At 40.7% G+C, this 26,117-nt stretch overlaps 1 protein-coding gene across 4 annotated transcripts in view; it reads right to left on the bottom strand.

Moving 5' to 3' along the window:
* Positions 1 to 1,233: 1,233 nt before the first annotated feature.
* dhx38 (DEAH (Asp-Glu-Ala-His) box polypeptide 38) overlaps positions 1,234 to 26,117 on the bottom strand; it is a 144,522-nt gene continuing 119,638 nt past the window's right edge. For all 4 annotated transcript variants that reach the window (XM_041190904.1, XM_041190901.1, XM_041190905.1 and 1 more), the window contains one exon: positions 1,234 to 5,782. In XM_041190904.1, coding sequence (XP_041046838.1) covers positions 5,698 to 5,782 — 85 coding nt within the window. In that variant the 3' untranslated portion in view covers positions 1,234 to 5,697. The remainder of the gene's footprint in view (positions 5,783 to 26,117) is intronic.

Genomic DNA, 26,117 nt, shown 5'->3' with positions numbered 1-26,117 from the left:
TAAATAAGCAAAAAGTAAGGTTTGATTTACACAGTTTATGATCTCTTTCATATCTTATGGACATGGCACCTCCCGAAGATAAAGGCAAAATATTGCAGATGCTGGAATCTGAAACAAAAACAAAAATAGCTGGAAAAACTCAGCAGGTCTGACAGCGTCTGTGGAGAGGAAGACAGAATTAACATTTCAAATCCGTATGACTCTTCATCAGAACTAAAGAGAAATCATTTAGAACTCATCAGAATTAGTTCTGATGAAGAGTCATACGGGCTCGAAACATTAACTCTGTCTTCCTCTCCACAGATGCTGTCAGACCTGCTGAGTTTTTCCAGCTATTTTTGTTTTTGTTTCAGACCTCCTTTAATATGTTCCTTTAATAAAATCTACTTCATTGGCCAAGATTTTGGCTATCTGCCCTAATATCGCCTTAGTGGCTTTGCTTTATAAAGGCCCTTGGGATGTTTTATTACATTAAAGGTGTCATATAAGTTATTGTTCCTCTCAAAAGCATTGATACTACTCACCTCAACAACTCCCTGTGGTGGCAAGTTCCAAATTCTTGCCACTCTCCAAAGTAGTTTCTTCTGATTTCTTGGAGACCATCTCATATTGATACCCTCTTGTTTTGCTGTTTCCCCCAATTTGAAACTGTGTGTCTGCCTACTCAATGAATTCCTTTCATAATTTTAAAGACTTCTATTAAATCACTCCTTGGTTTTCTCTATTCAAAAGCGAGCCAAGCTGCTCATCCTTTCCAGGTAGTTTCTACACTAATTTTGATAAGCTTCCACTTTAACTAGAAAGTTAGAAATGGCCTATTTTTGTGGAAGATAAAATATATTACACTGTGAATGAAATGTTTATCATGTTTTTATTTTGTTACGGATTGGGTTCTTAATTTGTTACTCTGCATGAATGAAGATAGGCAGAGATAAGAGCTGGAGCTGGCTATGTAGACAAAGCATAAGTCAATGAATAAATAGTCATGAAAAAAAACAATTGAACCATGACATAGATCAGTGAATTAAATTCATTATGTAAATAAATGTATGAGCTATAAATATGTTAATTAATTGAGAAATCGGGGGTGATGAATGAAGACGTAAATTAGGACTGAGCCCAGAAATATATTCTTGAAAAAAAGTATTAAAAATTAACCTTCGGATAAATGTTGCAGTTAATGAAATGAAGCAGAGGATTGCAGGAACAATAAAAACAATAATTATATGAATAATATGCACAAATGATTTAATTCCTATTTTAAAGCTACCAAGAACTCCACAGTTGGCAACATGTTTGTGTACAGCACCTGAGGATTGTAAGAAGGATATAATCACAGAAACTAAAGTTCATCTAATGGTTACAGCAGAGCAAAATACTAAAAAAAATTACCATAAATAGGCACAGATTATCACCACCACATTGTTAAAGCAACCAGTGAAAACACTGGGCACAAAGGAAACACAAGGTTTCATGGGTCTTTATGACTGGAAAGCTGCTTTCAGGGATTGACTTGCATCCTTTGCATGACATGTTTGTGAAGTATTTTCCTGCTAACCAGTTCTACAGTAAAGGAGCCAGTGAGATAGAGTGGTAGTTGACAGTCTAGTGACTCAGGGCCTGGCATTGCATACAGTAAATTCTGTCAGATGTTATGCACTATATAGGCAATATAGGATAAATCACTCAGATTTTCCAACAGTTTTTGTTGCATTTTCATTACCGTAGTCAATTCTCCCCACACCTTGGGGAGTTAAAGATCACAAATTTACCATGCGAATTGCATTCTAAGACGTGGGGCAGTGAAGGGCAACAACATGCTGTGTGACCCAAATGAGTATATTATTAATTGCTGCATCATTTTTAAAATTCAGATATCAGAGTTTTGTTATCTCAGAATAAAACACTTCGGTCAAATTGTGAAAAAGATTTGTTAAGCAAAAAACTTGAGGATATGGCACTTTTCATGGCTCACAACAATGTGGACAGCCTCACAAGTAGATAACAACTTAACGTTTCTTTCATAATGTTTAATTCTTCTTGTAATTTTCCAAATTATTCTCCAGATTTCCTGGCTTTTGAGCTTATTGTAGTGTTGCCTCCTCCACCACTACCCCTATTAAACATTTAAAGGTGCAAAAAAGAACACTTTTAAAAAAGATATATGGCCGGGAGTTTTCCAGAAAGTTTCAGCGTAGTAATGACACAAGAACACCAATTTTTCAACAATAGGTTATGCTATACTTGGCAATAACTGCCCAGAGGACAAAAGTACTGACTTTCCACAACTATAATTAAAAATCTTACATCCAGCAAGTGCACTAATACATGAAAAAATTATTGTCGGACAAGAATATCTTTTTTTTTAAATCAACTCCAGACCTCTAGCTGCAAAGCAAGCAATGGTGAATGGCTGTTAGTCAGTGTCACAAATGGACAAACTAAAAAGGAAAAACGCACTAAAACGCACCCAATAATCATAATAGCCACCAAAAGATTAAAAAATAATTTCAGCTGTCATGTTGATTTCTAGACTGCCACCACTGTTGGTGCTACAAGAAGTGGCAGAAATACTTTAGTATCTGAAATTATAAGCCCCCTCTCCATTTCCATTGCTCATCCTCCACTTTCACCCACTGGTGCACTGTTCCATTACCGCCAAGTAATCCTGCCAGGTTTCAGTTTCCTTGACTATCCTGACCCCGGTTCTGATTGCAATACTTCTCAAAATGGTTTTTGTTCGGTTCTGTTGATGGTGGCCAGTCAATAACCAAACCACATGGTGGCATCAAAAATCCTCAAGAAGTAGGGCATGACCAACAACACTCAACCCACTCAAAGAATCCTGTTTTTTTTTTTGCCAATTTCAACTTGCTGCTTCAATAAACCAGCTCCCAGGCAAATTTCTTTCCAACAGCAACCCAGGCCCGAGCCACAAAGTGTGAGCAAGCTCTAGACACCAACCTCCTCCACAAATGCTGCCAGAAATCAGCACTCCACCACCATTAGTCTGCTACCCTTAGACACACCACCCCATTTTTTCCCCAGCCTTCCTCCGTACTGATAGCCCTCAAGCCACATGCTATACTGCATAAAACTGGCCCATGTTCTGAAAGAGCACAACCTCAGACTTCCAGAAATCAGAATGAGAACAAAGTTTGACAGAAATAGAAAGATAAAACACTACAATGAAAATTGCAGAGCACACAGAGATACACAGGGGGTCACAATGGCTGTGAAAGAAGAATAAGCACAAGAAGTGTGTAAAAAAAGTGGTCCATTAGCAATGTTATGAGATAATTTTTTTAAATATCCCACTGTTACAGGCAAATTCATGCAGAATACAATGAATTTCAAATCATTAATTTTCAACTTTCAAAGCAATGACCCAAAACTGTGCCACAGCAATAAGTGAGTCACATAATTAAAATCTTTTGAGCAGGGAGCACAATTATGATTAACCCCACGTCCAACACACTTGTTTTTGCTTCCAATAAAACAACTCCACATTTATTGGACAAACATTTTCACACATTTCCACAATCTCAGTTTTTGAATACAAGATCTGGGATTTATATTACAACAGGACATTTTTACATTTATTGAAGATCCACTTCCTGGAGACATCCATATGCAAAAATCCAGGTAACCAAAGGTAATAATTGAAACTCCTATACAAAAAGTGGCTGCCTACCTGACAACCATCTCCCTATCCTTGCTGCAGTTAGGGCTCTTCACTGGTGGGACTGATGATGTCTAGCTAATTTGCATTGTCCTTGGGCCAACCAGTGCTACTGCCATCCACTATGGCCTGTTATTTCCAGCACCACACACTGTTTCTCCTCTTCCACCATCCATTCTCTAAAGCTGGTATTTCTTCCACAATTATTTTCAGTTTTGAGAACTTTCATGGCTAGAGGATCTTGAAAGGTATTATTAAAACTGGTCCTAAAAAGTAGCCTTTTCCGATCTATGGGGTCTGTGACGCTCAAGACAGCTGAAGCCAACAGCAGAAAAATATCCTTATGCACATAAGTAGAAACTAGCTAAAATGGGGCTTCAAGAACTGGATACTGGAGGTTGTGGACCAAATTTGGCATATCATGGACACCCCTTCAATAATTAATATGAGACATCTGCCATAAAAGGCAGTACATTCTCTTACTATGGCCAAAATTACAGTAGATCAGCTAGTATTTTAAAAATTCAAGCTGGATGAAACAATTGTGAAGCATGAAGAGATCTTAGCTAAAACAATACTGGAAATATGAAGAAAACCTGATTTTCTCTCAATAACTGTGGCATTTAGGGTCCCAATTAATGAAGAGTGAGGTTCAGAGAAATAAGTATGTTGGAGGAGGTTGGCCTCAGTTAAAGATTTAAATTGTGTAATAAATATTGAAACAAAATAATGTATTAATCCCAGATTGAAAATCGTGAAAACATTTAAACATAGATTTGCATATGAGGAAGGCGCAGCCAATTAATGGCTGATAAGGATACAAAAAAATCTCGTCACTTATTTTCCTATATGCAGCTTCATGAATACTCAAATAGAGCTATGCTTAGGGAAACAAAAGGTTATGAGATTTTGACCATGTAGGTCAAGATGTATGGGTTCCACTGAGCCACAAACTTCCACCAGAGAAGTTTACCTCATGTTGCACAGACTTTACAATCAGGCAAAAGTTGCTGTTTGAACCCTCAAAGTTACAAACAGAAAACCAGCTCTGTTTTGTCAAAATAGCAAAAAGCAGTTTTTCCCTGACAGAATTATACTCACAGGGACTTCTCACCAAATACTGACACACAAATGTCTGGCTGGCTGGGTAAATTCAATTTAAGGGTAGGAAAGAAGAGAAATGTGATGCAAGTTGATTTTGACTATTTAAATAAAACTTGGCCCTGAAACAGTAAAGAATAACATATCTAATGGATCTTGCTGTCGATACAGGTCCCTGGAAAGTAGCATTTATTCAGCAGTTATATGTCAGCCTGGTCAGGCAACCTGCCATGTGACAAAGTACTTTACCAAAAAGTTAAGATCTAGAGATTGCTCATTTTCCTCCATGCTGTCCTCTCATGACATTAACTCCCCAAAAACCTCTGAGATCAATTATACTTACTGTTTGGACAAGGAGTGGATCTGTTGCAGGTTAAAAGTACGGTTGAGTTAAAGTTCTCTTAAACGGTTATTCCCCTTAAATAAAGGTGATAGTTTAGATCCTTAAGTTTGAAAATGTTTTCAGAGGACTAAATCCGCATAACCACAAGAAACAGAATTTTCAGGATTTAAAAAAAATACAGAAAATCTAAGTGTGAAAACAGGTAACGTTTGAACAGTGAAACAATTGCAACATAAAAAATAAAAACTGTAGATATCCATTGGAATGCTGAGGACACAGATTTACTGCCCAAGGTGCAAAGCCAGCAATGACAGCAACAAAACCGCTGTAAAATGGACCTGTACTCTTTCCATAGTGATGGTAAACTTGAATTTTTCAATCACTAGCACTTAGCTATGAAGAAATGAAAAACCCACATACTACATCATAACCACAAATACTGTTATTGAGGCACTAGAAAAATGTAAATTTTTTTAGTGGTAATATACAAATATAAATTTGAAGCCATGAATATTTAAACAATTTTTGTACAAAATTAAAAAAAAACATTAAAAACAAAATTGGATAACAATCAAAGTCCAAAGCGTGCTGGGGTATGGCGTGGTGTCATTGGTGTCCCTGGCTCTCTCCGTCCAGGAGTATAAATCTTGACCGACCTATAAAACAAATACAAATATTATAAAGATTATTGCTTCATTTCAAATCAAAAGGGATGTGCCGGAGGAAAGAGTGTGGTTAATTGCATCACATCACCTTTAATTACTGGGTTCAAAGTATTTATAATAGCCATTTAGATGAATGGTTGAAAAATGCAGTTTTCTTTTACAGTTTGCAACTCCTGTTCAAAACATTAATCCAGGTTTTTCTTTTCATCTATGTTAAATTATCTTGTCCATCAAATGCCTGCAGCTGTTTGTATTTTCCTGTTCAATTTCAATATGGATAACTGGCAATAACTGAATGGCTAAAATAGTACCAAGAATAAAAACGATGTTCAGTAAATTTTGTCCAGATAGGCTGGACCTGAGTCACCAAACTGTTTATAGGTTCATATTGATGAAAGGATAAAATGAAAAAATATTTAGGACAAGATTATCTCAGTACATTATCTATATGTATAAACCCATTCTTTATAAATGAACTCACGGTTTTGTTAAAGGTAACGTACACAGGAAATTTTCTCTCCATCTGTTATGTAATGAGAACCAAAAATATTCTAACAACAGAAAATAGTCTTGAAAATTCAGCATGGGCTCCCATCCTGAAAATCCTCTACAGGACTGACCAAAGAGTAAGAAAATGTTAAACTGAGGTGTTACTGGTGCAACTTGCAGTTACTGCAAGAAGAGTGTAATTTTAGCTCAGCAAGTTCATATAGTCAGTTTCAATCATCAATGTGAACATAATGTGAAAATGGATGTTATTTTAAAAAATATTTTGGGGGAATATTATGTTATTCTGTGAAGAAGGCTGTGTGTGTGTGTAAATGATTTAATTAAGCTGGGGAAAAGTTACAAGAGACAGATTGTCTAGGAGGTTAAGACATGAAATGATAGAGGTGTTAGGTGTGCATTTGTAAAAAGATATTATGGTTGTTTTGCGGTATAAGTAAATAGATTAGATCTAATATTTGCATTTTTAGATAAGTTGAGAGTTCATTTGAATATCAAAGAGTAGTCAAAGGTGAGAAGAAATATATTTGCATCTTACAGGAGTTCCATGGGTAAACAGAAGAGGGTATGTTACATTTCATTGACCTGAAAACAGAGACAAAATAGAAACATGAAAGATTTTGTATTTGGAAGAATTTGAGTTTCAAAGAGGGGGCAAGAACAATGGAACCCGAGATGAAAGGGTCGGGGGGAGATATTTTAGAGTTACTATGGAGAACTTAGGGGTTGACTGTTGGCTATGTGAAGAAGATCTCCTGGAAAAACAGCACTAGGCTGGGAGAAGATGCAGTTTGAATCAGCCAACCAGACAAGCCAGAAAAGGCTGCAAAAAGCAGTCTCATTCTTAAGTTTTGGATTTTCACAGCAGAGTGGAAGAGAGTTTAAGAGGTCAAGTAGTATGCCTTTATTAAAGCTACAGTAGTTTGCCTTGGGTAATATTACTTGATTTTTACAATTAAGCATCTATAAGGGAATGTTGCCTTGAAGGTGTTTACGTGTGGGTCTGACCAAGTAGGGAATCTTTTAGAGGAATGTTTTGTAAGACTAATTTTAACTGTGTAACTGTAACCTTGTGTGCTTAAGTTTTCTTTTCTTCTTGTTAATAATACTGTTACTTTTAATTTTTAAAATCCCAGAGTGTTACTGGACTTCTTACTGCTGAGATCAGTGCATTTTCTTCTCATTTTCAGAATAAAAAAGGGTATGGCCCACAAGCCAAGTTTCCTTCTGGGGCAATTAACATCTGCTGTGATCATAAACATAGGTATTTACAATGAAAAAGGTGACATAGGAAATGCATGCTAATAAAATGTTTTTGTGTGTATTGTATATGTATATATTATATATATAGTGTATATATATATATATATATATATATATATAAATATGTAAATATATTGCATAGTAACAGTGTTTGAATACATGGTTCGAACAATAATCATTATGAACTTAAAGATTGCACCTCAATGATTACTGTTTGCACTGTGGAGAAAACTTGACCTTTCTGTTCGTGGCTTTAAACAGATGAAATCCTGTGGATGTGGAGCAAAACAGTGAGGGGATAGAGTTTAAAACATAGAAGCATAGAAAATAGGAGGAGTAGGCCATTCGGCCCTTCGAGCCGGTTCCGCCATTCATCATGATCATGGCTGATCATCCAACTCAATAGACTTGTTCCCACTTTCTCCCCATGTCCTTTGATCCCTTTCGTCCCAAGAGCTATATCTAACTCTTTCTTGAAAACATACAATGTTTTGGCCTCAACTACTTACTATGGTAGTGAATTCCACAGGCTCACCACTCTCTGGGTGAAGAAATTTCTCCACATCTCAGTCCTAAATGGTCCACCCTGTATCCTCAGATTGTGACCCTGGTTCTGGACTCCCTCACCATCGGGAACATCCTTCCTGCATTTACCCTGTCGAGTCCTGTTAGAATTTTATAGGTTTCTATGAGATTCCCCCTCATTCTTCTGAACTCCAGCGAATATAATCTGAATCGACTCAATCTCTCCACTTATGTCAATCCCGCCATCCCAAGAATCAGTCTGGTAAACCTTCGCTGCAATCCCTCTTCAGCAAGAAAATCCTTCCTCAGATAAGGAGACCAAAACTGCACACAATATTCCAGGTGTGGTCTCACCAAGGTCCTGTATAATTGCAGCAAGATATCCTTGCTCATGTACTCGAATCCTCTCGCTATGAAGGCCAACATACCATTTGCCTTCTTTAGCGCCTGCTGCACCTGCATGCTTACCTTCAGCAACTGGTGTATGAAGACACCCAGGTCTCGTTGCACATTCCCCTCTCTCAATTTATAGCCATTCAAATAATAATCTGCCTTCCTGTTTTTGCTACCAAAGTGGATAGCGTCACAAGATGCTTATACTGCATCTGCCATGCCTTTGCCCACTCACTCAGCTTGTCCAAATCACACTGAAGCATCTCTGCATCCTCCTCACAGCTCACCCTCCCACCCGGCTTTGTGTCATCTGAAAATTTGGAGATATTACATTTAGTTCCCAGCGAAGAGAGCTGGGAGTTCAGTTTAAAACAGCAAGAAGAGAGCCGGGAGTTCAGTTTAAAACTTCGAGGAGAGCTGTGAGTACAGTGTAAAACAGTGAGGAGAGCAGGGAATTCAGTTTAAAACAGCAAGGAGAGAGCCAGGAGTTCAGTTTAAAACATCGAGGAGAGCTGGGAGTACAACATAAAACAGTGAGGAGAGCAGGGAATTCAGTTTAAAACAGCGAGGAGAGAGCTGGAAGTTCAGTTTAAAACAGCGAGGAGAGAGCCTGGAGCTCAGTTTAAAACAGTGAGGAGAGAGCTGGGAATTCAGTTTAAAACAATGAGGAGAGCCAGCCTATCTATTCCGTGTCGCTTTTCATTGGCCAAGTGGTTTAAATCAGGAGACGTTATTATAGCTGAAGAGTATAGTTAAGAAATTCACTTTTAAAATATTTAACGTTCAAATTAATTAACTGAATAGAATAGAGATGCCTGGGTAGGCGAAGTGTTGCAGCTGTAGTATGTAGGGACTGATGGATGCTGGCGTGATCCACGGTGACCACATCAGCAGCTAGTATTGGCTGCTCGAGGAGCTTATGCTCAGAGTTGATGAGCTGGAGTCCGTGTTGCGGACACTGCAACACATCAGGGAGGGGGAGAGTTACCTGGACACTGTGTTTCAAGAGACAGTTACACCGCTTAGATTAATTACATCAAATTTGGGCCATGGTCAGGGGCAAGAGAGTGTGACTGCGAGTAAGGCAGGTATGGGGGTCCAGAATTTAGCTTTGGAGTAGCCTCAGCCAGTGCCTTTGTCCAATAGGTACGAGGTTCTTGCTCCTGATGAGGACAAGGGCACAGACTGCAGGGAGGATGAGTGAACTGACCAGAGCACCGTGGTACAGAGCGCCATTCAAGTGGGGGGAGAAAAGAGAAGTGTAGTACTAATAGGGGATAGCATAGTTAGGGGAATAGATACTGTTCTCTGCTGCAAAGACAGAATCCCAAAGGCTGCATTGCCTACTTGGTGCCAAGGTTAAGGCCATCTCTTCTGAGCTGGAGAGGAACTTGGAGTGGGAGGGGAAGGATTCAGTTGTTGCAGTCCACGTAGGTGCCAACGACATAGGTAGGACTAGGAAAGAGGTTCTGCTGAGGGTCTATGAGCAGCTCGGGGCTAAATTAAAAAGCAGAACCACAAAGGTAATAATCTCCGGATTAATGACCTGAGCCATGTGCAAATTGACAAAGGGTAAGTAAGACTAGAGGGGTAAATGTGTGGCTCAAAGGTTGGTGTGGGAGAAATGGGTTCTGATTCATGGGGCACTGGCACCAATGCTGGGGAAGGAGAGAGTCGTTCTGTTGGGACGGGCTTCATTTGAACCACGGTGGGACCACAGTACTGGCAAAACGTATAACTAGGGTTGTAGATAGGACTTTAAACTAATTAGTTGGGGGGGGGGGGGGTTGCAATTGAAGGGAAGTTTAAAAAATCAAGAAGAAATGAAAGAGCAGAGGTGCAGAATAGTGAAGAGGCAAATGATAATCAAAGAATGGCAGAAAGGGGCAGAAAATATAAACAGAAGAGTGCAGCAAAAATTAGAACCAGAATGAGTAACAATGGCAAAAAGTCAAAGCTTAAGGCTCTTTATCTGAATGCACGCAGCCTATGTAACAAGATAAATGAGTTGATGGCACGAGTAGAAATAAATTAATATAATTTGACGGCTATTACAGCGATGTGGTTGCAGGGTGACCAAGACTGGGAACTCAATATTCAAGGGTATTCAATATTCCAGAAAAATAGGCAAAAAGGAAAAGGAGGTGGGGTAGCTTTGTTAATAATGGTATCAGTGCGGTGGTCAGTAGCGGTATAGGTGAAATAGATTGCGATGTGGAATCAGTTTGGGTGGAAATAAGGAATAGCAAGAGGAAGAAGTCATGGGTGGGAGTCATCTATAGGCTCCCGGAGAGTTGCCTCACTGTAGGACAAAGTATAAATTGAGAAATAATTGAGGCATGTAAGAAGGGCCCTACAATTGTCATGGGTGATTTTAATCAATTTTAATTTGACTGGACAAATCAGATTGGCAGCAGTAACATAGAAGATGAATTTGTAGAGTGCATCAGGGATTGTTTCTTAGAGCAATATGTAACAGAATCTCCCCAGGAACAGGCTATTTTAGATCTAGTAATGTGTAATGAGGTGGAATTAATAAGAGATTTCGTAGTTAAGGATCTTCTAAGGCGTTAGCGATTACAACATGATTGAATTTCAAATTAAGTTTGAGGGCAGGCAACTCGGGTCTCAAACCAGTATCCTCAACTTAAATAAGGGCAATTACAGAGATAGGAAGAAAGAGTTGTCCAAAGCGGGCTGGGAAAATAGACTAAGGGGAAGGTTAGTGGATGAGCAGTGGCAGACATGTAAGCAAATATTTAATTACACTCAGCAAAAATTTATCAAGGTCAAAAAGGAGGACTCGATGAGAAGAATGAACCACCCTTTGTGGTTAACAAAGATGTTCAAGGAGAGTATCCAATCAAAAACTAAGGCATATAAAGCGGCGAAAACTAGGCCAGAGGATTGGGAATTTTTTAGGAACCAGCAACGGATGACTAAAAAGCTAATAAAGAGGGAGATAATTGATTACGAAAGTAAATTGGCAATAAATATAAAAACAAACAGCAAGAGCTTCTATGGGTATATAAAAAGAGTGGCTAAAGTGAGTGTGGGACCCTTGGAGGATGTGACTGGAGAATTGATAATGGGGAACAGGGAAATGGCAGATAATTTAAACCAATATTTTGCATTGGTCTTCACGGTAGAGGACCCTATAAACATCCCAAAGATATCAGATAAGCAAGGAGCTAATGGGAGGAAAGATCTTGTAACAGTCTCTATCACGAGGGACAAAGTATTTGACAAACTAATAGGACTAAAGGCAGACAAGTCGTCAGGACCTGATGGCTTGAAGGGTTTTAAAGGAAGTGGCTGCAGAGGCAGTGGAAGCATTGGTTGAAATATTCCAGAACTCACTGGATTCTGGGAGAGTTCCAGCAGATAGGAAAACCGCTAATGTGATGCCCCTGTTCAAGAAGGGTGGAAGACAAAAAAACAGGAAACTATAGGCCAGTCAGTCTAGCATCTGTCGTTGGGAAAATGCTAAAGTCCATTATTAAGGAAGAAATATGACATTTAGAAAAGCTTAAAGCAATCAGAGTGAAGAATTAAAAGGCAAACAGGCTCCAAAAAAGTGCAGCACAGAAGGATCTGGGTGTTCTTGTGCATGAAACATAAAAAGTTAGCATGCAGGTGCAAGTAATTAAGAAGGCAAATGGAATTTTAGCCTGTATTGCTGGGAGGTTGGAATTTAAAAATAAGGAAGTCTTGTTACAACTGCACAGGGTATTGGTGAGACCGCACCTGGAGTACCGTGTACAGTTTTGGTCACCGTATTTAAGAAAGGATATATTGGCAATGGAGGCAGTTCAAAAGAGATTCACTAGACTGATTCCTGAGATGAAGGGGTTGACTTAACAAGAATGGCTAAACAGGTAAGGCCTTTATTCATCAGAGTTTAAAAGAATGAGGGTTGATCTTATTGAAACATGTAAGATTCTGAGGGGGCTTGACAAGGTAGATGTTAGGAAGATGTTTCCACTAATGAGGGAATCTTGAACTAAAGGACATAGTTCCAGAATAAGGGGACACTCATTTAAAACTAAGATGCGAAGGAATTTCTTCTTTCAGAGGGTAGTGAATGCCTGGAATTCTCTACCCCAGAGAGTTGTGGAGGCTTGATCATTGAAAGTATTTAAAGAGGAGGTAGATAGATTTTTGAAATATTGGGGAGTTGAGGGCTATGAGGAGCTGGCATGAAAGAAGAGTTGAGGCCTAGGGCCGATCAGCCATGATCTTATTGAATGGTAGGGCAGGCTTAAGGGGCCGAATGGCCTACTCCTGCTTCTATTTCTTATGTTCTTATGTAAAGGAATCAGGCCACAAATTCAGAATGAACAACTAATCTCATCTTTCAATACTTATAACCTTGAATGCAGATCAGGACCTGTGGGGCAAGTCTCACTTCTGACATTGAAGGTATTTTGGAGGGAACATTCCCTGCAAAATACTAAAAGGGGGGGAGCAAGGGAAGGTGTGTGGTGGTGGCTTCCTACTGGAGGTGGTGGAAATGGTAGAGGATAATCCGCTAAATATGGAGGCTGGTGGGGGTAGAAGGTAAAGATAAGGAGAACCCCATCATTCTGAAGGAATGTTCCCTCTTCAACATTCTTATCCACTCCTCTGTCACCCCCAACACCGCCCCATCTTTCCCACAGGATGTTTCCATACAAGCGTGAGAGATGCAATGCCTGTCCTTTTGAGCTCCTCCCTTCTCACCATCCTTCAAAGTGAACAAGAAAAATACAATTTTCTTGAGCTTCTTTCAATCTAGTATACTGTACTCGCTGTTCGTGATTGGTCTCCTCTACATTGCAGTCTTTGAGTAACACCAACCGAATCCTCACTCTGGAGTTTTACTGTTTGTTCTAATATTTCAATTCTTTTACATCATTCATGAACCATATCATTCCACTCCTCTGCAGGTTTTAAATGGTCTTTTGTAAGCCATCCACTTGCCTGGATTCCGGCTGCAGTACCCTGTGTGTCAACACTGTCAAGCACTTGTAAATCAGTGTCTCTGGTCATTGACCTTTCCAGACTATTTTGCAGTTTCAGTCCTTTCCGTTGACAATTCTTACTTCTCAATTTTGAAGGCACTTCAGTTGCTTCTATACTGCCCATTATATCATTCCTCAGAATAAAATCTACCCTTTCAATAGGTGTCCTAGGGATAATTCCCATCGTGACAATTCCGTTTACTAAGTCACTTTGTAAATTGACTTTACACAAAGAAACAGGTTTATAAAATTTGAGGAGTATCTCAAAATGGAACACAAAATGCATCATCAGCCACCATCAATGACTGATCTGCCCCAGTATCTCTCAAAATATAAATGCATTTACTTGTTTTGTTGGAGGAGTAAAGGAACACATCTCCCTTTGAGACAAAACATCTAGAACTTCCAGTAGCCTGGCTATCTTTAGTAGTCATCAAGGAAGTATTCTCTTGTCTATTCTGAGCCATATCCCCCTTTCTGGTGGGTTCTGAGGGAACATGTTTCACCTGTGCCACTGCTATGGTTTTAAAACCTATTTTCTTTTCTAGTACAGCTTTTCTGAGGACTCTTTAAGCATTCCTGTTGCTGCCACCGGTTAACATTTCAGCTTCCAACAATGGGTTTCGAGATACCCTGTCTTATGGCAATAAAATCATATTTGTTTATTTTCACCTTTTATTCTCTACACTATCAATTTTCTTCACTGGAGCATTTTCTGCCTTCTCAATAAAGCGAGACTCCTACCTGTTCCTCTAGTTTCCTGTTGATTTCCATATGACCATTTCTCCACATGTAAAAGTCAGAGAGAGATATCACAGGTATCAGCCAAAACTACCACTTCTTGGATCTTTGACACTTGATGCTCATCTAAGTAAGTCTTATTGGTTACTGGAATGCTATTATGGAATTCTTCCATAATCATAATTTCCTCACATTCTCATTTTTTTTCTAATTTCAGTGATAAAAACCCCGGATCCCACAGCATTTCTTTTTCTCTTGCAAATTCAACATGTGTCTGATTAGGCTTTTTCCCTTATGGTCCTAAACTGTAATTGATAAGCTTCAGGGACAAGATCATAAGCATTGAGTATTGCCCTTTTAATCACTTCATAATCTGCAAACTGCTCTTCTGACAAACTATTGTACATATTCATAGCTGTATTATCAAGTCATTCTGAAATATTAAGGTCCAAGCATCTTTTGGCCACTTCAACTTCACAGCTATCTTTTCAAATGAAGTGAAATATTTTTCAACTCCATCCTCTGTAAAATTAGGCACTAAACGAAGATTTAATCAAAATCCTCAGTGGAGTCAGACTCATCTTCTGAACTACTCTCTCTCCTTTCTTTCTTTAGTCTAAGCTTTTCTTTAGCCAGTTCATGCTGTCTTAGTTCTTTCCCTCTTTAAAACACACTCCCTTTCCTTATCTCTTTCCTCCCTTACTAACTTCTCTCTCTGCAGTTCAAGCTTTTGCATTTCCATTTCTCTCAATCTTTCTCCTCCCTTTTACTCTTTTTCATTTCCATTTCTTTTTCAGGTTCAAGCTTCTGCTTTTATCTATCTCTTTCTATCTCAAGTTGCTTCTGCAACTGAATTTTAGCTAACTCTAGCTGTGATACACTCGTTTCAGGTTTCTCTCCTTTTAATTCTAAATGCTGGGTAATTACTTTAATCATATCATCCTTACGAAATCTTGCTTTTATCCCTACATGTAATTTACCTGCTAACTCTCTTAGTGTAGCCTTATTCTAGTATTACAAATAATCCACTTTTACATCTTCCACTCAGAAAAGTCTTAGCAACAGTCAAAGCCATTTTTGAGTTCTAACCAGTATAATATACTTCACAGCAAATTCTGTTCCTATACACAATCCCTCCACATACTTGTTTCTTTAAGGATTCACGTATCCCACTTAAATCCAAGGATTTTTGATCCCGGACGAGTCCCCACTTTGTTACAATGTTAGTTCTGAACCAGTCAGGTCCCAAAGTGAAACCTGGCTCGACAGATCTTAACTTTTTTTTTGAAACCATGGAGGAAAGTTACTGAACCAATTCACAGGAGTCTGATGAACTTTTAACACAAAGAATAAAACATTTCTGAAACAAGAAAAATGAATTATGTCACACCAGACAAAACGGTTGGAAAAATTTCAATGCAAACACTAGAAAATGATTGACTATTCTGTCACTCCAGCTATAGCTTTACGGACACATACAAATTCGGAACGATAAAATAATTTACCATATCTATCTTATATCCTAATATCCAGGGTTAGTGTGCAGTACATGTGAATTAACAGGTGAACTGTGGTCAGACACGCTACAATGACAGATACAACCAAAGTAGGTTCTGTGGATTTCTCAACAACACCCAGACACCTGGCACACTGAGAGCCAACCGGTCTCACCGAAACTCTGCCTTTCTCATGAGGATTTCCAATCTCCTTATTTGAAGAGCTCGCCTTGGAATTCTCTCCAAAAGTTGCTCCCACTCGGATGGCTTCAACAAGAATCCACCTCCAGAGTTTCAATCTCACTTTCCGAAATTCATTTCCCTGGATCTCCAAGTGCACTCATGCTTCATATTCCAAGCACACTTTCAGATCTTCAGTTATGCCAAGTAGCACACCACTCCTCCAAAAAGGGTGCCTTTGCCCATTCAGCCTACAGCATAGAGTCACCAATCTTTAGCTCCCCTCTCGAATTGTCAGAGCTTCTCATGAGCGCACTTTGCTTCAAGTTCTCTCCCCGCAGCTCTCTCACTTTAACTCAGAGCCTATTTCGTTGCTCCTTTCTCTCAACTTTACTGAACAGGGTCTGTTTCCAATCTCTGTCATTGTCCCTTACCTGTGAATGTCTTCTGGGACCTGTTTTTGATCCTTGTCTTCATCCCTGCCCAGGACCTTCTTCTGAGACCTCTTTCTGTCCCAGTCCATGGTTTGAGACCTTCTCCCTGTGCCTTCCCTGTATCTATTCCCTGGGACACCTTCTTTCGAATGGCTCTCCAGTTCAGGTCACCTGACCTGCAGTTTCACACTGTCTTTTCTTTTCTGCTTTTCCTTCTGTACATCGGCACAGGGCTGGTTCCAAGCCTAAAAATGTGAAAATGGACAAACTGCACATGTGCAGCAATTTCCCAGCCAGTGCATGTGCAGAAGTTCTGAGGCCCACCGGGAACTGCAGTTCCCAAACTGTGACTGCCGATTCAAAACCAAGGTAAGTATCAGATTTTGTTATAAGAAACCAAATGGGTGACCACTTTGCGGAACACCTCCGTTCAGTCTGCAAACATGACCGAGTTTTCCTTTGCTTGTCATTTTAATTCTCCACCTTGCTCCCACTCTAACCTTTCTGTCCACTGCCTGCTATGGAGCTCAACACAAGCAGGAGGAACAGCACCTCATCCTTCAAATCAGCACTCTACAACTTCTGCACTCAACATTGAGCTTGACAATTTTAGATCAGAACTTCTGCCTCCATTTTGTACGATTTTTTTTGCTGCGTTGGTCTTGTCTTGTTTCTTTCATGTTGCATTCAGCTGGCTGCTATGTCGCTGTTCATGCCTCATCTGGATACATCCTTTGTTTCTTACCAAAATTATCACTCTCTTTGGCTTTTGTCATGTAATCTCTCCTTGCCCTCCACCCTATCACAGACCTTCCTTTCTGTTCTTCCCGTGCCCTCCACCCGTCCACTGGCTCAAATCCTATCACATTTCTATCTTTCTTCAGTTCTGACAAAAGCTCATCTCAACCTGAAACTCTGCTTCCCTCCACAAATGCTGCCTGATCTGCTGAGTATTTCCAGCAATTTTACTTTATTTCCTTTTACATCAAATTTGGCAACCAACCCGTCTAGAAACTCAGTTTAATTCTGTCAAAATAGTAGTTTAATTCTGTCAAAATAAGGCTTTTTATTGGCATAAGGAGAAGTCCTCAAGTTCTATTCTTTGTGCTCCCAAAGATTCAAACAGATGGGAGGCCATTCAATCGATCCAGCCTATCTTTCCATAGAAATGCATGATTTTCCAACACAGTATCCAACTACCCCTTGAATAACTCCAGAATTCCTTTGAAAATTCTGCTAAAATTCTTAATAGTTCCATTGTAGAAGTGATTAAACAAAGTTGGCATATTTTCAAATTATTTAATTTGCAATGCTGTTGTGCTGAAATGTTGTCATTTGCAATAGAACATTGTCCCATTCTGGATAATATTTTATTAAATATACCAAAGGATAGAACATCCAGTTGATGAAGTTCACATATAACCTCCAAATCACATTCTGCATGTGTATTTCTTATTTAGGCATGAACCCATATAACATAATCAAGAATACACAGGTGAGAAAATGTAGGGCATAAGCATGAAGCGAGATTTCAGGTTTGCAAATTCTATCTTAGAGTTTCACCATCAAGCAGTCCCACAGAAACATAGAAAATAGGAGTAGGTCATTCAGCCCTTCGAGCCAGCTCCACCATTCAATATGATCATGGCTGATCCTCTATCTCAACACCATACTCCCACTCTCTCCCCATACCTCTTGACGCATTTATAGTCTAGAAACCTATTTCATTCTTATACATATTCAGTGAATTGGCCTCCACAGTGCTCTGCAGTAGAGAATTCCACAGGTTCACCACCCTCTTGAGTGAAGACATTTCTCTTCCTCTCAGTCCTAAGTAGCCTACCCTATATCCTGAGATTGTGACCCTTTGTTCCATACTCCTTAGCCAGAGGAAATATCATCCCAGCATCCAGTCTGTCCAGCCCTGTGAGAATTTTATACGCTTCAAAGAGACCCCCTCTCATTCTTCTAAACTCCAGTGAATATAGGCCTAGTTGGCCCAATCTCTCCTCATATGACAATCCATCCCAGGAATGTCTGGTGAACCTTCGCTGCACTCCCTCTATGGCAACTATATCCCTTCTTAGGTAAGGAGGCCAAAACTGCATACAATACTCCAGGTATAGTCTCACCAAGGCCCTGTACAGCTGCAGTAAGACATTCTTGCTGCTGTACTCAAGTCCTCTTGCAATGAAGGCCAACATACCATTTGCCTTCTTAACTGCTAGCTGCACCTGCATGCTTGCTTTCAGTGACTGGTATACAAGGACACCCAGGTCCCTTTGTACATCAACATTTCCCAATCTACCACTATTTAAATAATACTCTGCCATTGTTTTTCATACAAAAGTGGATAACTTCACACTTACCAATGTTATACTGCATGTGCCATGTATTTGCCCGCTCACTTAACTTGCCTAAATCACCCTGAAACCTCTTAACACCCTCACCACTCACATTCCTACCTAATTTTGTATCACCAGCAGTAAGGGAGGTGGTGGTATTGTGGTATTATCACTTGACTAGTATTCCAGAGACTCAGGTTAATGCTCTGGGGACCCAGGTTTGAATTCCACCATGGCAGATGGTGAAATTTGAATCTAGAATTCTGGAATTAAAAGTCTGATGATGACCATGAAACCATTGCTGATTGTTGTAAAAACCCATCTGATTCACTAATGTCCTTTAGGGAAGGAAATCTCCTGTCCTTACCTGGTATGGCCTTAATGTGATTCCAGAACCACAGCAATGTGGTTGACTCTTAAATGCCAATTCATACTGGCTGGGTTAGCATTTATTGCCTATCCCTAGTTGTCCTTGAGAAGGTGGTGGCCTTTTTGAACCGCTGCTGTCCTTGTGGTGTAGGTACACCCACAATGCTGTGAAGAAGGAAGTTCCAGGATTTGGACCCAGCAGCGACAGTGAGGGAATGGCGATATATTTACAAGTCAGGATGGTGACTGACTTGGAGGGGAACTTCTAGCTGGTGGTGTTCCCATCTTTCTGCTGCCCATGTCCTTCTAGATGGTAGTGGGTGTGGGTTTGGAAGGTGCCATCGAAGGAGCCTTGGTGAATTCCTGCAATTCATCTTGTAGATGGTACACAATGCTGTTAATGTTGGCCTACCCAACGATGCCCACATTTCATGAGTGAATAAAAAAAAGGAAAAAAACTTGAAAATATTACATTGGTTCCCTCATCCAAATCATTGATATATATTGATATATATATTAAATAGTGGGGTTACATTTGCCACTCTCTAATCTGCTGCAGAATCTACAGAATTTTGGAAGATGATAACCAATGCATTCACTATTTCCATGGTCACCTCCCTCGGATGTAGATTATCAAGTCCTGCAGATTTGTGGGCTTTCAATCCCATTAATTTCACCAGCACTGTTTTTTCTAGTAATACTAATTTCCTTCAATTCCTTCTTCTCACTGGATCCTCGATTCCCCAGCATTTCTGGGAAGTTATTTGTGTGTTCCTCCGTGAAGACAGAACTAAAGTAGTTGTTTAATTGCTCTGCTATTTCCTTGTCCTCTATTATAAACTCTCCTGTTTTGGACTGTAAGGGACCTACATTTGTCTTCACTAATCTTTTTCTTCTTACATACTTATAGAAGCTTTATATTCTGTATTTATGTTCCTTGCAAGTTTAATCTCATACTCTATTTTTCCCCTCTTAATCAACCTCCTTTGCTGAATTCTTAACTGCTCCCAATCCTCAAGCTTGCTAATTTTTCTAGCAACTTTATATGACTCTTCTTTGGATCTAATACTATCCTCAATTTATTCTGTTAGCCATGGGTGGGCCACTTTTCCTGTCATGTTTTTGTGCCAAAGAGGAATATATAACTGTTGCAATGCATACATTTGTTCCTTAAATATTAGCCATTGCCTATCCACCTTTTAGTGAAGTCCCCCAATCTATCTTAGCCAACTTACGCCTCATACCTTCATAGTTTCCTTTGTTTAGATTTAGGACTCTAGTTTCGAATGGGACTACTTCACTTTCCAACCTAAGGGACAATTCTATCAGGTTATGGTCACTGTTCCCTAAAGGACCCCGCACAACAAGGTTATTAATTAACCTCTTCTCATTGCACAAAACCAAATCTAGGATAGCCTGTTCCCTAGTTGGTTCCTCAACGGTCTAAAAAACCAACTCGTACACACTCCAAGAATTCACCCCCCACAGTATTATTGCTAATTTGATTTGCCCAGTCTATATGTAGGTTAAAGTCATCCATGATTACTGTAGCGCCCTTGTTACATGCATCTCTAATTTCCTGTTTAATACTGTCCCCTATCTTACCACTACTGTTTGAAGGCTTATATACAACACCCACTAATGTTTTCTGCCACTTGTTGCTTCTTAGCTCCATCCAGGCTGCTTCTACATCTAGATTTTCTGAGCCAATATCCTCTCTCACTATTGCACTGATTTCATCCTTAACTAACAATGCCACTCCACCTCCTTTTCCTTTTTGCCTGTTCTTCCTAAATATCGAATACCCTTGGATATTCAGATCCCAGCCTTGGTCACCCTGCAGCCATGTCCCTGTAATTACAATCACATTGTACCCGTCTACATCTATTTGCGCTGTTAATTCATCTACCTTATTGCAAATGCTCCAAGCATTCAAATACAGTGCCTTTAGGCTTGCCTCTTTACAGACGTTTTTTTGTACCATGGCTCTATTTGCTGCTAGCCTTCATTTCTTCTGCCTTCCACTTTTGCTTTTTACCTTTCTGTCTTTCATTTCTATCTTTGTTTCCCTCTCTTCTGTCTCCCCACTCAGGTTCCCATTCCCCTGCCACACCCGTTTAAACCCTCCCCCACAGTACTAGGCAATACCCCTGCGAGGATATTGGTCCCGGTCCTGCTGGGGTGAAACCCATCCAGCTTGTACAGGTCCCATCTTCCCCAGAATCAGTCTCAATGCCTCAGGAATCTAAGTCCCTCCCTCCTACACCATCTCTCCAGCCACGCATTCATCCGGTCTATTCTCCTATTCCTGATCTCGCTAGCTTGTGGCACTGGGAGTAATCCTGAGATTACTACTTTTGAGGCCCTGCTTTTTAATTTATTTCCTAGCTCCCTATATTCTGCTTGCAAGACCTCATCCCTCTTTTTACCTGTGTCGATATGGACCACAACCTCTGATTGTTCATCCTCCCCCTTCAGAATGTCCTGCAGCCGCTCAGTGACATCCTTGACTCTGGCACCAAGGATGCAACATATCATCATGGTATCACATCTGTGGCCACAGAAACGTTTATTTGTTCCCATTACGATAGAATCCCGTATCACTATTGCTCTCCCACTCTTTTTTCTCCCCGACCCTGTGCAGGTGAGCCACTTATGGTGCCATGGCCTTGGCTCTTGCTGCATTCTCCTGATAAACCATTTCCCCCAGCAGTATTCAAAATGGAAAATCTGTTAGAGGGAGATGGGCCCAGAGGACTCCTGCACTGCCTGCCTTGCGCCATTACTCTACCTGGTAGTCACTCATTCCCTTTCTGCCTGTGCACTCTTTGCCTGCAGTGTGAACACCTCACTGTATGTGCTATCCACGAAGATCTCAGCCCTGCGGATGCTCCACAGTGACTCAAGCCACTGTTTCAGATCCAAAACATGGATTTCAAGTAGCTACAGCTGGAGACACGTCTTGCACACGTGGTCACTATGGACACTGGAAGTGTCCCTGACTTCCCACAGCAGCATTCCACTTGACCAAGCTGCCTGACCATGACTTACCCATAAATTACTCCCTTTACTTTTACTTCATCTAGTTTAGAGTATATTAAGGACAGTGGAAATACTCACCGAGTCCTACTTACCAAGGCCACTATTCTTCTTTCTGAGGAAAGGTAAAAAATGAAAGGATCACCTCCTTCCCTCTTCACCGAACTCCCTCACTCACCAAACTCCAACTAAAGCACTCAAATGCAGCCAAGGCAGCACTGTGGATGGCCTGCTTTTATGCTCCCTGAATCCAGCTTCTGAAAACCTGTTTAAGCCAGTTATCCAATTAACTAGTTGCAAGTAAAGCCTGAATGAGCCCTGTTTTAAAGTTGAACTAAAATTCACCTTCTCCCAGCCCATAGAGCAACTTTTAGTTAATTGCTTCATTAAAGAAATACAAGACTGTAGATAGAAATTAACCCTTAAATGAAATTAACTCTTCAAACTCTCTCACTCACCAAACGCCAACTGAAGCACTCAAATGCAGCCCAAGACAGCACTCAGTGCAGGCCAGATCCAGTGGGGAACATGTCATATGCAAAGAAATGCAATGCCATTCTGCACAAATACAAATGTAAATATCCCAGTTGCACCGGAACAAGACTGCTAATTTAGTGATAAATGATAGCTATTTTCTGCTGTGAATTCATCCACTTGGAACTGGGCTCAGTCACTTCCAAATCTGAGTCACACATTCTATCAGTCAAGGGTGAGTGTCGACAGTTCATATGCTAAAAAGAATTTAATCAACTGGCACATGGTCCCCCTAATTAAAGCTATTAAATGCATTTTATAAAGTTTATTAGCCCGAGCATCATGTTTCACAATGTTCAAATTCCATGATTTCAAGTTATTTCATTAATTATCCAGGAATTTTAATAGTGTGATCAACCACCTATGTATGGCTGTAATTAGAAATGAGAGTGTTCAATCACCTTTTATAAATGGTTATAGCTTTAAATGTTAATATTTGCTGGTATGTTAATACAGATTGCAAAGGTATTGCAATCAATATCATTCTTACTGTACTAAATATTGACCCAATTTACAATCATAACAGACTACAATTTTATCTAGATATATGAGCCTCATTTTGTTGAAGTTGCTGGGTGCTTTCTGCAAATGGCACAATAATTCAAATAAAAGCTACAAGTTGCTGTCTCAGCACAAGTGGAAATTGCTTAATGATCTGGCATGCTAAATAGAACCAACTTACTTCAGTGCCAAAGGCAAAAACAACACAGACAGGTCAGAGTTATCGGGTTCTTTTTTGTTGTTGCTGCCATCATTCCATCAACTGATGGATAATTCAGCTGTATTATCTCCAGCTGAATTTAGGACAAGTCAGATTTCAGTGAGAATCTCATGCTAAAGTGGAAGATTGCTGGTTATAAAAGTTCACCTTGCTTTCTGATGACTTAATGTGTAAATTCACTTTGCGGTCTAGCACCTGACCATGATGGCCAGAAAACACCCTGGTACAATCCATTCTATAAGTTAACTGATTTCAGCAAGGCTGACAGTAGGGATGTGACAATTGACCTCAGTTGCCCTGTGCTAAAGAAGGAACAAAGTTGAAAAAAAAGTCAGTGATTTCATTCCTGGTCACTATTGAAGAGCACTCCACCCCACCTCTCCTGATATGCTCATGTATGTTGAAGTTGAGCAAAAACAGGATCAGACTCACTTACAATGAGTCTTTTGATCAACACTCAGATTCTGAACTCAGAGATGAAGTACAGTCGCTTGGCTGACATACTGAACGACTGGCACTACCACTGAAATGTACCGGAGGATGAGTAACTGACTCTCTCGCTCCCACACATGCATGCACACACTCTCACTCTCTCACTGAGTAACTGATTTCAGGGAGGACAGAAAAATAAAGAAACTTTAGGGTGGGACCTAGAAGTGGTAAATATGCTCAACAAATCTTCCACCCTGGGCACCCAATTTATGTCCACAACTGCAGAAAACATAGAAACTGTAAAGAGACAGCTGAACAAAAGTTGCATTGTCATATGCCGATAACAGAAATAAGAAACAGAAAGTCAAGTGTTCATAACTTCCATAAACAGAAGAAAATATTAGGTTATGCTATGTCACGATTACTGAACTTTGATGCCAGGTGCTGCATGCTTTTATTTTTAGGCTTTACACCAGGCTTGTCACATCCGGCACCCGAAACCACTCTATGCGGCCCCCGAAGCCTGTTTTCCAAATACCAGCCAAACAGTTAAGTTGGAGTGGAAGATTCTTCAAGGAACTGCTCTTCCTATCAGCAGCAAACATGGGAGAGAAACAGTCTATGATTGGAGGAGCAGCAAATACCAGCTGTGGTGAGTTTGCTGGGGATAAAGAGGTTTTCTTTCAGGTGGGGTGGGGGGTTAGAGAGAAGAGCGTTGTGAGTGGCGCGACACCTAGAGTGATGGGCGCCCTGGGAAAGAGAGGTTGTGGAGCCCGGGGTCAGAAGGGGCAGGGTGGGCAAGAGGCTGACTGGTGTGTGTGTGAGTGCATGCATGGGAATGAGAGTGAGTGAGTGAATAAATGAGAGAATGTGTGTGTGTGTGTGTGTGTGTGTGAGAGAGAGAGAGTGAGAGCATGTGTGGGAATGAGAGATTGTGTGTAGGAGTGAAAGAGTGACTGTGTGTGTGTGACAGTGAGTGTGTGTGCGCATGTGTGGGAGTGAGAGTGACTGTGGGGGTGTGTATGTGTGTTTGTGAGAGAGAAAGAGAGTGAGATATAGAATGTGTGCAAGCATGCATGGGGGAATGAGAGAGGGGTTCCTGTGTGTGGGAGTGAGTGAGTGCATGTGTGTAGGAGCGAGAGTGTGTGTGTGTGTGTGTGTGTGTGTGTGTGTGAGAGAGAGAGAATTTGAGTGTGCTTATGGGGGGAATGAGGTTGTGTATGTGGGTGTGTGAGAGTGAGAGAGTATGTGTGTGGGTGTGTGTGTGTGTGTGTGTATGAGAGAGTATGTGTTTATGGGGAGTGAGACCGAGTGCACATGTGTGTGAATGAGAGATGAGTGAGTGTGTGTGTGGTGGTGAGAGAAAGATAGTGAATGTGTGTGCACATGCGCGTGTGAGGGGGGAGTGATATACTGAGTTTGGGAGTGAGAGAGTGAGTGCATATGTGTGGGAGTGAGAGAGTGAGTGCGTGTGTGTGGGAGTGAGAGAGTGTGTGAGTGAGAGAGAGAGAGTGTATGTGTGAGAGAGAGAGAATTTGAGTGTGTGTATGGGAGGAATGAAAGTGTGTATCTGTGTGAGAGAAAGAGTGTGAGAGTATGTTTATGGGGAGTGAGAGAGAGCCCGTGTGTGTGTGAATGAAACAGTGAGTGAGTGAGTATGTGTGTGGTGGTGAGTGAGTGAGTGTGAGAGAGTGAGAATGAGAGTGTATGGGTGAGACAGTGTGTGCGTGTGTGTGGAGTGACAGCAAGAGACAGAGAGGGGGTGTATTGTGTGTGTGTGAGAGAGAGAGTGTGTTTGTGAGAGATTGAGAGTATGTGTGTGGAGAGTAAGAGTGTGCGTGTGTGGGGGGGGTGAGAGGGAGTGCGTATGTGTGCGTGTGAGTGTGAGAGAGTGAGAGTCTGTGTGTGGGGAATGAGAGTGTGTGTGTGTATGGGGGAAGTGAGAGTGTGTGCATGTGAGGGGGGGCAGAGAGAGCAAGAGGGAGAGAGAGAGAGTGAGAGAGTGTGTGTGGGGACGGGAGTAAGAGCATGTGTGTGCGTATATGTGTGTATGTGGGGAGAGAGAGAGACTGTGTGTGGGTGAGTGGGAGTCAGAGAGTGAGAGTGCATGTGTGGGTGTGAGAGTGTGTGTCTGTGTGTGTGTGGGGAGCTGGCATTAGGTGGGAGTCAGAGAGTGAGTGTGTGAGAGTGAGCGAGCGAGAGAGTTAGTGTGTGTGTGTTGGAGTCAGAGTCTGCACGCAAGCATGCGGATGAGAGAGAGAGAAAGTGAGAGAGAGAGAGTCTGAGGGAGGGGTGTGTGCCTGCCTTACTCCCAGTCTCCGGTTTCTCACTCACTCTCAACACA

The sequence above is a fragment of the Carcharodon carcharias genome, chromosome 7, assembly GCF_017639515.1.
Source record: "Carcharodon carcharias isolate sCarCar2 chromosome 7, sCarCar2.pri, whole genome shotgun sequence".
Taxonomy (NCBI): Eukaryota; Metazoa; Chordata; class Chondrichthyes; order Lamniformes; family Lamnidae; genus Carcharodon; species Carcharodon carcharias.
Note: the sequence above shows the minus strand (reverse complement) of the source record. Positions and strands in the feature narration are given on the sequence as shown.